A 12,411-nucleotide genomic window follows, 5' to 3' on the forward strand; every position below is an offset into this window, starting at 1 on the left:
ATCCATGTGTTTGCGTCAACTACCCCCCCCCCCCCACTCCTACACGCTTTAGATAAAGAGACCTTTTACCCGCTGATTGATGTCAATTGGTGGGTGGATGGTGCTGTGATTTTGGCTCGATGCTCTGGTGCTTTAACTGTTTCATCGGTGAAAACTTTGAAGAATCTTCTGGGAAAGTCCTGTGAGTGGTTTGAACCCTCACCTCAAGTCACAGCTACTCATGATGGGGGATTCTTAAGTTTGGAGGTAAGGCTTTTCCCTTTGAGTATGCATGCATTTCACCAAAAATCAAATGTCTAGCTTTTTACTTTTATTAGATCCTATCCCATGATCTAATTTCAGCTTTAAAAACAAAAATCTGTAGCTGGGCACCAGTGACTCATGCTTATAATCCTAACTACTCAACAGGCTAAGATCTGAGGATAGTAGTTCAAAATCAGTCTGGGTAGGAAAGTTCATGAAACTCTTATCTCCAATGAATCAGCAAAAAAAAAAAAGGAAAAGAAAAAGAAAACTGCAGGATGTGGATGTATGGCTCAAGAGGTAGAATTTTATCATTGAGCAGAAAAAGAGAAAGCTTAGGGGACAGTACCTATGCCCTGAGTTCAAGCCCCAGGAATGCCTTGCGTGCGTGCACGCGCGCGCACACACACACACACACACACACACACACACTTCTGTGATTGGGACCAGTGGGTGCAGTGTATAAAACCCAATTCAAGTGTTCAGTGTTTCACAAACATTGCATGTAAGAGAATGAAGAAAATGTATGGGAATTTGACTCTTGAAGTGTATTCCTTTGTCACAGGACATGATAGATTCATTTCTAGATGATTCTGCTCAGCATGTGGAATAAGTTAGGTATTAAATACTAGCACCTTAAATATTTTGGCTCTTTAAGTAAGAAAAAAATTGTTCATCATGATGAAAGAGATGAAAATATAGGTCATTTAAAATTGGTCATTTAAAATTCTTATTTTAAGTCTTTCAAGAGTAATAATCTGCAATAGCTTTCAGTTCAGCTGTGTAGAATGACAAATAGTTCTTATTACAAAGGTTGTTATTGAGTCTAAAGATGTTCTTTAAAGAAAACTGTGGCTTAAAATTCAAGCCAATTCTGTTAACTCCAGAATGAAAGTTATGTTTATCAGCCGGGCTTCCAACTCAGGACTTTGTGAGGCTGTTAAACTTTTTAAAAGGGATGTTGGAGAGCTGTTCTTGGTAAAGCAAATAAATACCTTCATGTTCATTCTCTAAATCCTCACTTTGTCAGCAGCAAGTCTAACAAGAGTAGAAGTAAAAAGAAATTCACATGATCAGTTCTTTATTTCTAAAAAATAACAATAGTTGGCATGTGTATACAAGACCCTCTTATTGACCTGTTCCTAAAACGGCATGTAGATTTAGAGATTTGGAGCTGATTTATGTTTGGGTGTTTCATGAGTCTTTGATTTATGTTTGTTGTTGGGTTCCTTTGAATCACATTGTGAGTCACACTGAAGTAATGAGTCAAACTGAAGTAGAAAGAAACATTTTTAGAATGAAAAGTTTTCATTTTTTATTGTCTAAAAAGTTGTCTTTATTTTCTTACCATGAATGAACATCTCCCTTTCCACCTAGTGTGAGATTAAACTTGCCCCCAAACGATCTCGCTTGGAGCTGCGTGCTGGGGAAGAAGATGAAGGAGAAGAGAATTCTGACTCTGACCATGAAACATCTGCCAAGGCTCGCTACTTTGGTTACGTGAAACAGGGCCTTTACCTGGTGACTGAGATGGAGCGATTTGCGCCTCCTCGGAAGCGCCCTCGAACCATTACTAAGAACTACCGCCTTGTGAGTTTGCGCTCCACAACTCCCGAGGAGCTTTATCAGAGAAAGGTGAGAGTATTTATTGCTACCCAAAAGGAGAGTTTTAAGCTTTACTTAATTAATACATTTTTGTGCTGGTCCTTGGGCTTAAACTCAGGGCCTGACCCTGAGCTTTTTTGGTCAAGGCTAGTGATCTACCACTTGAGCCACAGCTTCACTGCTGAGTTTTTGGTGGTTACTTGGAGATAAGAGTCTTGTGAGACTTTTTTTGCCCAGATTAGCTTTGAACCTCAATCCTCAGATCTCAAACTGTGAGTAGCTAGGATTATAGTCATGGGCCACTAGCGTCTGGTGGCATTAGGTTTTTATTTTGTTGGAAAGAAACAAAGTTTTCTATAAAGGAAGACAATTAAAGAGAGGTTCTTTTTTTTTTTTTTTTTTTTTTTTGCCAGGCCTGGGCCTTGGACTCAGGGCCTGAGCACTGTCCCTGGCTTCTGTTTGCTCAAGGCTAGCACTCTGCCACTTGAACCACAGCGCCACTTCTGGCCATTTTCTATATATGTGGTACTGGGGAATTGAACCCAGGGCTTCATGCATACGGGGCAAGCACTCTTGCCACTAGGCCATACTCCCAGCCCTAAAGGGAGGTTCTTGATTTCTAACATTAGAAGATGATATTATAACATTGAGCATTAGAAAATTGGTATTATAAAGCCTTTGTAACTAATGCTGTCTTTGTACATGAATAATCACAACCAAAACAATGGAAATTAAGTGGGTACTGATGGCTCAGGCCTGTAATCCTAGCTACTCGGGAGGTTGAAATCTGGAGGATTGTGGTTTGGAGCCAGCCTGTGTAGAAAAGTCCAAAAGTTTCCCTTTCCATGGGGAGAGTACCAGCCATGAGCAAGCCTAGTGAGAGCCAGGCCCCAGGCTCCAGCTCTGGTACCAGTAAAGTAAAGAAATAAAGTGAAACAAAAGCAGAAACAACTTGTAGTGAGCACAAGAGGAATTCACTCTGAATGATTTTCCACATTGTGACTTAACCTGGTCCTCAAAATGTCAGCACTTCTGGTGCTATAGGACCCCTGAATTTGTAGCTTGCTGTGTATTTCAGCTGAGTATTGTTCCCGTGTTTGTTTGCTTATTTATTTATTTATTTATTTTTTGTCTTTGCTTAAAGATTGAAAGTGAAGAATATGAGGAAGCCTTGTCTTTGGCCCACACCTATGGTCTCGATACTGACCTTGTCTATCAGAGGCAATGGAGAAAATCGGCTGTCAATATTGCTTCAATTCAGAATTACTTGGTATGTGTAAATGTGTTGGAATGTTGTGGTAATGTGTATGCTGATTTGCAGTGTTACAGGAGTGGTGTAGCAGGATCCTATGGTAGTTATGCTTTTTACTAGTTTGTGTGTGAGCCAGTTCTAGGGTTTGAACTGAGGGCCTGGGTGGTGTCCCTGAGCATTTTTGCACAAGGCTAGCATTCTACCACTTGAGCCACAACCCTGCTTTTGGCATTTTGGTGGTTAATTGGAGGTAAGAGTCTTACAGACTTCCCTGCCTAGGCTGGCTTTCAACTGCAGTCCTCAAATCCTAGCCTCTTGAGTTGCTAGGATTATAGGCTTGAGCCATCGGTACCTGGCTGTTTTTCCTTTTTTTGTCTATTGTGGGGCTTGAACTCAGCACCTGTGTACTGTCCCGGAGCTATTTTTTTTCAAGGCTAGTGTTCTTTCAATGTGAGCCACAGCTCCACTTCTGGTTTATAAGTGGTAAAGTGGAGGTAATCTCATGGGGACTTTTCTGCTTGGGCTGGTTTTGGACCATGATCCTCAGATCTCAGCCTCCTGAGTAGCTAGGATTATAGGCTGGCATCCACCTTACTTTTACTGATTACCATGGCTGCATGAATTTAAAATCCCATCAGTAGTGTATTAGGGTTCTTTTTTCCCCCCTCACATCTGGCCAGCATTTGTAATTTATAATCCCATCAGTAGTGCATTAGGATTCTTTTCTTCCCTCACATCTGGGCCAGCATTTGTTGTAATTTGCATACTTGATGATAACCATTCTGACTGGCCCTTCTACACTGCGTCTCAGTGTATTAACATGTCACTTTTGGGTGATAGCAAGCCTTCATGTTTTCACCCTTGGTACCTTTGTAAGCATGCTTTTAAAAGGTTGGGACTCCTTTGCCTTGCACAAGATTCTAAGAGGTGTTAAGAGTTGATGATACTATTTTTTTCCCTAAAAGCTTGTGGACGTGCATAATTAAAAATAAAATCACCTGTGATAGAGTTGTTGCGAGCTGAGGCTTTAACCAAATGGGGCAATTAATTGATAATTTTAGTATGACACACCAGAGATGAGAGAGCAACAATGGAAACAAGAAGATGCATTTGCTTTTGGAAGTGCAGAACCCCAAACATACATTATCTTCAATTTTTATGATTGAGGACAGTGAGTTTTTGGGTGCATGTATATCTATTGCTTGGCCTTTTCTGGAACACAAGGAACAGTTTTGGTCCCTGAAGAGTTGTGAGGCATTAGGAGAGACAAAATAATAAGTTTTTAATGGAGAAAAAGTAATTTAGTTAAATAAATAAGCACTGTATTAGCCATGAATAGGTATAGAAGAGGCCTAAATAGAAGCATAAAAGTAGCTTTTGCGCTTAAGAAGCTTAACAACTTTCTGAGGGTACAAGCTTCTTACTGGAAGTATACACAGTCATCTGAAAAGTAGGAGCCTTTTCAGTATTATAGTTTCAGACTCAGAGGTACAGAGAAAGCCTTTTATGGTGAAGATATTTGGGACTGGAATTAGAGAGGATTCAAAGTGAGCTTTCTTCAGCTGGAAGAGAGGAAAAGCATTCCCAAAGGAGCATGTTTGCAAATTAAAGGACCACGGGCCTGACTCATTTGTCCATTCCTTGTGGGATCATGGCTAGTCCCATGGCACACGGTGCGTAGGACACACTGAAAGAGAAAAGAGCTCTGCAGGTCAGATGGCATGCTGGAGCAGATATCTGTTGACAGTGGAGCATGATTAGAAAGAAGCTTAGGATTACTGTGGCTTTATCTTTGGAGAACTGTGATGGCTTAGTGGCAGATGGTGTCAAAGATGACTGGATTAGGAAGAGAATGGCATGGGCGACCTTGCTGCAGGCGTGGGGCTCTAACACTGTTCTTGCATTACTTTGCAGATTTAGTCTGGTAGAGACATCAAATATATGGAAATAGGAAAATGAATTTGAGGCATTTGAAGAAAGACTTGATATGGTTGAATATGTAAAGAAATAGAGAGTATGAGTTAAATCTTACCTCAAGTTTGTGATGTAATGACATTATCTAGAAGGAAGGCACATTGGGCATTCTTGAGTGGGGTTGGAGGAAGCAGTAGGAGGGTCTTCCCCAAGCACAGCATGCCACGACTTCTTACGAGTATTAAGTAGTGCTGTGTGATATATCTCTTGGTCAAATAAACACAGAATCTCGATAGGCTGTGCCTTGTTAGTTTTGTTTTATAGTTAAAGGTGCTTGCTACAATAGCAAATACATTATTTTGCCTTTGCTTTAGTTTCTCCTCCGTTAGGTACAGCCAAACTGCCAACCAAAGACATATTGAAGGTTGGAAAAGCTTTTTATATTTCTAAGAAAGAGGCTTTGTGTTTTGCTGTAGCTTATTAGAAGAGGGGGAAAATGAAAGCACTTGCAAGTATATGTCTTTATGTTAGGACATGAGCTACTTTAGATTGTGTTTCTCAAGCAGCTACTTGTGGCCAAGTTCATAAGTAAGTATAATGTACCTCGTGTGAATTGGTTTATAGTTCCAGAAGGCAGCTGTCAGGTGCTGTAAGATGTTATACATTCTTTGTTTTCTGTTCTTTAAAAATTTCCTTTGTATCTAGAGTAAAATAAAGAAGCGATCCTGGGTTCTTCACGAGTGTTTGGAGAGAGTTCCTGAAAATGTGGATGCTGCCAAAGAATTACTTCAGTATGGATTAAAAGGCACAGACCTGGAGGCGCTTTTAGCAATTGGGGAAGGAACAGATAATGGCAGGTTGGTTATACAGGGAGGCATAGTCACAGCACAGGTGACTATGTGCAGGTGGCTAAGCTAACACATGGGACCAGGCCAATGGTCAGTTACTCTTCGTGGAGGCAGTTGCCTTAGGATTTTTTCATCTTAGGTCTCAGCTTTCTTTGCTTTAAGCTTTATATGCTTGCCTAGGATGTCTTGTTGCTGAAGTATGAAGTTCTACAAAGCTTACTTGATGCTGGCCATTTCTAAGCTGGGGCTTATGACATTAAAACTGAGTTGGCTTACATATTGGTTAAAATGTTTTAGGTAAGTCTGAGCTTGTACTTTCCTAGTTGTAGTATCATACCTCTTTCTAACAATTACTCTTAGGGATTACATTATGTATTTTGAGAAAACACTGTGTAAACGTTTAATCCTTATTTAAATGTCAGTGATTAATAGTAATAAAATTATGTGATTAATTATTGCTCATGAGACATGAGACATTTAGGACTTCTTTTGAAGAACAGTACATCTGATAAGTAAATAGTTTAATAAGACCAACATTAGTTATATTTTTAGAGAAAAACAGAGGTGATTCAAACTGTCAAGTCTTAACAGCATTTCTCTAATGGACTATTTTACATTGGGTAACTGTAACCCTACTAATTTCCTAAGTAGTTTTTGTCATTTTGATTTTAAAAGTTTTTGTGATTATTGCTTATGTGACTTTTCCCTTATTCTGCAGACATGATAAATGAATCATTTTACTTGACAGATGTGTTTTAAAAATGACTGGTTGTTCTTTCTGTGAGAATCTACGTAGGAAAAATCAGCTAAAAATAGGAGAAGGCAACTTTTCATTACTTGCAATTAAAACAGTTAATCACTTTCTTCTCAGATTTATATTACCTGGTGAAGTAGACATTGATACTGTCTCATTTGAGGAGCTCTCGCCATTGGATGAGGAGCCCGCCATGAATAAGGAGGATAAAAAACTTAAGAAGAGACAGGAACTCCTGAAATTAGTGAACTTTTCCAAGTAAATGATTTATTACTAATCATTTAGTAATTTCTTTGAAATAACTAGTCATTTCATTGTGTTCATCAGTATTCACTACTGTAAGCTATGTTAGCAGTTTAAGTGCATGTAATGGATTATTTTACTCTATTTTTGTGTAAGTTTCAATAGTTTTGGGCTCAATATAATATTGATAATTTTTATTCAATTTTAATTTTTGAAGAAATGTACTTCTGTGTAAATATAAATGGCCTAATGTAGTTATTTAAACAGGTTAACACTGGAACAAAAGGAACTTTGCCGTTGTCGACTGAAATTATTAACTTACTTAGATCGACTTGAAACCTATGAGGTAAGGGATAATTTTAATGCAGCTGTGTTCATTTGAACTGCTAGAAATTCTGTGGCTGCTCAATATTTGATACTATTGATTTTTAAAGCTGTTTATGATGGAAACATTAATTTTTTTCTGAAAGCAACTTCCCTTATGTTCTAATTTTGGCAAAAATTAGAGATTGTGAAAGGACAGAACTTGTTTCATTACATTAGGGAATAAAAAGGACCACCTTTGAACATAAAAGCACTGCGGTTATTTCACTCTTTGAGGACACATGCGTAGATGCCAAATGTCAGCATTTTGGTGGCATTTCATGCCGTGATACTGGTTTAGATATTGTTAAAGGTGTGTGGAAATGATCCATATTTCGCCTCTTGGAAGTAGTTAGAATGCATTCTTTCATGACACTGGTAGGTAAAGTTAATTTGATATTGTGGTAGTTTTTCCAGCAGTGGTAAAGTTCTTGTGTAGAGGTCTTAGATGTTTATAATTCATAGCCATATAGAAAATTTACTTATTGCTTTTACCTAGTGCTTGGTTTTGATTGTCTTTCTGTAATTAATGTAACTCGCCATTTTATTTGCATGTGGATTTAAAAAATTAACTGCACTTTAAAATATGGCCCCTTTCAAAACATGGGCAAGACTGCAGATGTAGAACTTTAGCTAACGGCTGGTAGTTGAGATTTATGAATTCAAGCCATATTTGTTTAGGCATACAGAGTCTTAAAGATTTTTGATATTTTCTTGTCCCTCATACTTAAGAGAGTGTTCACCAAGTTATGTTTCCCCTCAGGAGATCGTAGGAGTGAGCCACGCATCTGCACAGAGCTATGATGCCGAGTTCTTTAAGAAGTTCCGAAGTCAGAATATCGTTCTCTCAGCAAGAACTTACGCTCGGGTAATTCTTCTTTGTAACTAGAGTGTTGAAGGCTGTTAACACTAAATCTTGGAGCTGTGCAGTTAAGGCTATCCCATATGCATCTTTTTTTTTTCTTTCAAATTTTTATTATCAAACTGATGTACAGAGAGGTTACAGTTTCATACGTTAGGCATTGAATACATTTCTTGTACTGTTTGTTACCTTGTCCCTCATTCCCCCCTCCCCCTCCCATATGCATCTTTTCTTTTCTGCTATAATATTAATACAAATGGACAAACTGGATTATACTTAAGCCTTTTTATTCCTTGAGAGTTTTAAAATAACTACTATTTAGGAATCATACAGGCTAGGAAAAGGAAGGAATATTCCAAAGTACGTAATATCAGAACTGTTATTAAAGTATTAACTTTTTACCAGTTAGAATCAGCTATGACAGTCAATCCTTATTTCTAATGTTAGAAACTTGTTATTTACATTGGAAACTTGTCACTTGCATTTTGTGTAGGAAAGTAATGTCCAAGCCCTAGAAATTCTGTTCACTTACCACGGTGCTGACCTCCTTCCTCATCGCCTTCCAATTCTCTCCAATTTCCCCGAAACCACTTCTCCACATGAATACTCGAGTTTGCTGCCTGAAGCTAGGTACGTAACCTAGATTTTACCTTTTTTTTTTTCTAAATAATATTTTTGTTTGTTTCAAGGTGAACACTTCAAATTAAAAACAAAACCAAAATACAGTAATTTAAGTTTTTTTTTTTTGGTTAAAGCTATTTTCAATTTCTTTCTTTTTTTTTTTTTCAAATTTTTATTATCAAACTGATGTACAGAGAAGTTACAGTTTCATAGGCATTGGATACATTTCTTGTACTGTTTGTTACCTTGTAAATGATCCTGAAGCAAAAATACGTCCATCAAATTAAAACCACCTTAACTTCATGAACATGGACTTGGAGAACAGTGTCTATTTGAAGTAATAGTCTCTTTTAGAAATTGCACTGTATTTAGATAACATTAGGGACCTAGGAGAATCTTCCTCTTGCTTTGCTCAGCATCCATTCCTTTATGTGAAATCACAGAGACACAAAGAAAGATGGGAAATCAAAATGCCACTTAACTATTAGTTAGCGTAATGCTCTTTATTTGAACTCAAGGCTGTTTGTCCAATGGATTGCAGCATGTTAGGCAGACTCCAAGCCTATTCAGATGTTCAATCCTAGTGTTCTCAGTTCATGATCTTCTGGAGGCCAGAACATTGCTTCTTGACAATGAAGCAAGGTTAATATGTATGTCTCACTGCATAGCTCAAAGATGGATAGGCCATTAACCCTAGGCCTAAATGGCACCTAAGGGAAGAGACAAGAATAGAACACACTTTGCTTAGGTAGGAGCAACAGAACAATAAGACGTGTGTTTGCGAGAGCCCCAGCTGGCCCCCTGGTGCATGTGGCTTGATTATTAATAGGATGATTTATCTTTTCTGATTTAGAGTTTAGTCACCTTTAAAGTGAGTTGATAGTCCCTGTCTTGCTTATTTATAACTCATACTTTTAGTTGCAGGTAATTGCTATACATAAAATTGGCTTATAAACTATAAAGCACTGTGAGGGATTAGATGAGTTCTGGTTAAAATTATTGTTGCTGTTTGCTGGAAATGGACAGCACTGAAGGATATCATTGATACTGTGAATCACTTGGCTTCTTCCCATGTGGCCACCACCAGTATCTTACTCTTAGGTTTAGATACTGAAGATGAGCACCTATGCAGTGATTGCTGTATAGTTAGCAAATACTTGTATCTGGTCTTCAAATAATTGTGGTATTATTTGTGTTATTGCAACAGGTTAACACTTGTAGAGGTTTAGTAGTATGCTAAGGTCTGTATATATGTAGCCAGGATTTGAACCTATGTTTAAGGTATAGATTATTTTTTTTTCTGTGTCCATTTTATTAAGATATGGAGTCTGGGGTCATAGCTTATCATAAGACAAGCAAAAGGTATAGATTAATAAACCCTCAAAATTTATTACAAATTCCTCAATTTGTACTGTGTTAAGAATTAAATCTTTGTTCTTGCAAAAGTGAAGAAAAAGACAACTCTTGGTATGCTCCTTTGCATTTTAAAACAATATTTGATCTATGCAGTGATACACAAATAACTTTTTTTTGTTCTGTGTTTTAGTAGAGAGGACTTTTTCTGGTGTAGATTATTTATCTAGAAGAAAAGATTACTCTCATTTTTTTTTAAAGCTAAATTTTCCTTAGCTTCAGTGCATATTTTTGTTTTTTGAAGATGGCTGAAACATTTGCTTTTTACCAGAAATTTCAAAATTGGTTTGCAAATACCTGGAAATCAGTAATAGTCTTTGAATATCTGTGTAGTTTGTATATGGGACTTGCCTCAAGGACTGATTAAAGTTATTGTAGATACTTTAGTTCTACCATATTGCAGCAGGCAAAACTATTTCATATCATTATTGTGGAGCATGGTACTTAATAAAACTTTTTAAAAAGACTGATTTCTTAGGAGTTCTTATGTTATATCCATTTTAACAACCATTGGAAAAAATCACTAAGTTTAAAAAAATTATTTATTTATTGTCAAAGTGATGTACAGAGAAGTTACAGTTTCCTATGTTAGGCCATGGGTACATTTCTTGTACTATTTGTTACCTCCTCCTTCATTTCCCCCTTCCCCCTTTTTCTTTCCCTCTCCCCCCATGAGTTGTTCAGTTGGTTTACACCAAATGGTTTTGCAGGTATTGCTTTTGTAGTCGGTTGTCTTTTTATCCGTTGTTTCTCAGTTTTGATATTCCCTTTCACTTCCCTAGTTCTAATACCAGTATATGCAGTATCCAGGGTACTCATGAGATACAGTGACAGTGCGGGGACAACCACAGGAAGGGGATACAAGAGGATCATCAACAAAAGAAGCTACTGTTTTACATGGCATGTTGAAAGTTATTACAACAGTGATATAACACTCATTTCCATAACATAGCCCAATAGCTATGCCCTTATGAACACATAGGATGATGTTGTTGCGCTCTGGTGATCCTCTGCTGTGACTAGCCTAAACCTGTGCTAATTATTCCCTATGAGAGAAACCATAGAGTCCATGTTTCTTTGGGTCTGGCTCACTTCACTTAGTATACTTTTTTCCAAGTCCTTCCATTTCCTTATGAATGGGGCAATGTCATTCTTTCTGATAGAGGCATAAAATTCCATTGTGTATATGTACCACATTTTCCTGATCCATTTGTCTACTGAGGGGCACCTGGATTGGTTCCATATTTTAGTAATGACAAATTGTGCTGCGATGAACATTGTTGTGCTGGTGGCTTTAGTGTGTTCTTGTTTGTAATCTTTTGGGTAGATGCTCAAAAGAATCACTATGTTTTGGGGGTTAATGCTTGTTTGTCAAGAAAGAGTAGGTTTTAGTGAAAGATAGGTTTTAGTGGTAGTATGCCATACTTTGTTAATGAGAAGAGAAACCATAAGTAGTGGCAGCAGATCTCCTACACCTCTTTTTTGAGGTTTCCCTTGGTTATTCTTTGTCTTGTATTTTCATAACATGGTGACTCATTTTACATTGTATGATAGTAGTTTTCATTTCTTCCTGTCTCCCTGTATTTTCTTCTTAACACACATCCTACTTTCAAACCTCACAGGCATGGGCCATCCTTCCTGTGTTTATGTCCCTAGGATGCTGTGGGGGTACTTGCATATTGAGTGACTGGATAAATGAGTTCTTTCTTGTCCATTTCAGAAAGACTCAGTGAGGTTATCCTGAAGGGACATGGGGCGTGTGCCTCGGGTGCACCTCCAGGTTGATGTTGTCCTTCCTTGCAGGTACTCCTGTGACTAGCTCTCCGACCTCCCAGCAGTCTCTGCTCAAAGGCCATCTTCCACAGACATTTCCTGAACACACCTTTCCAGACAGCCTTCACTTCCTCATCTCCCTATTTCTTTTTCTTCCTAGCACTGTTGCTAACATGTGTTACGGTTTTCTTCTGATTTTCCTTGACTCCTCTGTTTATAGTTTTAGCCTCACTTTAAGCCCTTCTTTATTTTTTTTCTCCTGCAGTGTTTACCACTATTTATTCTGATTTGGGTTTTACTTAGTCATCTTAAGTTGTTGTCTGTGTCCCTTTTTGAAATGTGAGCTCTAGTTGGACCGGGATTTTGTGTTTCCTTCCCTACTTCAGTGCACTTAGAACAGTGTCTGGAACTCTGTAGGCATAAGTAAATAGCTGATGAATAAAGTGAGTGGGTGCATTAAAATCCATTAGGAAATGGCTTTGTCTTTTTTTTTTTTTGGCCAGTCCTGGGCCTTGGACTC

The 12,411-nt window shown here is 38.0% G+C and overlaps 1 protein-coding gene across 1 annotated transcript in view; it reads left to right on the top strand.

The window, feature by feature from the left end:
* Nbas (NBAS subunit of NRZ tethering complex) overlaps positions 1–12,411 on the top strand; it is a 248,911-nt gene that overhangs the window by 72,880 nt on the left and 163,620 nt on the right. The window contains exons 14-21 of the mRNA XM_048353401.1: positions 53–246; positions 1,621–1,878; positions 2,993–3,118; positions 5,720–5,871; positions 6,734–6,874; positions 7,127–7,205; positions 7,986–8,090; positions 8,578–8,714. Coding sequence (XP_048209358.1) covers positions 53–246; positions 1,621–1,878; positions 2,993–3,118; positions 5,720–5,871; positions 6,734–6,874; positions 7,127–7,205; positions 7,986–8,090; positions 8,578–8,714 — 1,192 coding nt within the window. The remainder of the gene's footprint in view (positions 1–52; positions 247–1,620; positions 1,879–2,992; positions 3,119–5,719; positions 5,872–6,733; positions 6,875–7,126; positions 7,206–7,985; positions 8,091–8,577; positions 8,715–12,411) is intronic.

This window comes from Perognathus longimembris, chromosome 8 (genome assembly GCF_023159225.1).
Source record: "Perognathus longimembris pacificus isolate PPM17 chromosome 8, ASM2315922v1, whole genome shotgun sequence".
Taxonomy (NCBI): Eukaryota; Metazoa; Chordata; class Mammalia; order Rodentia; family Heteromyidae; genus Perognathus; species Perognathus longimembris.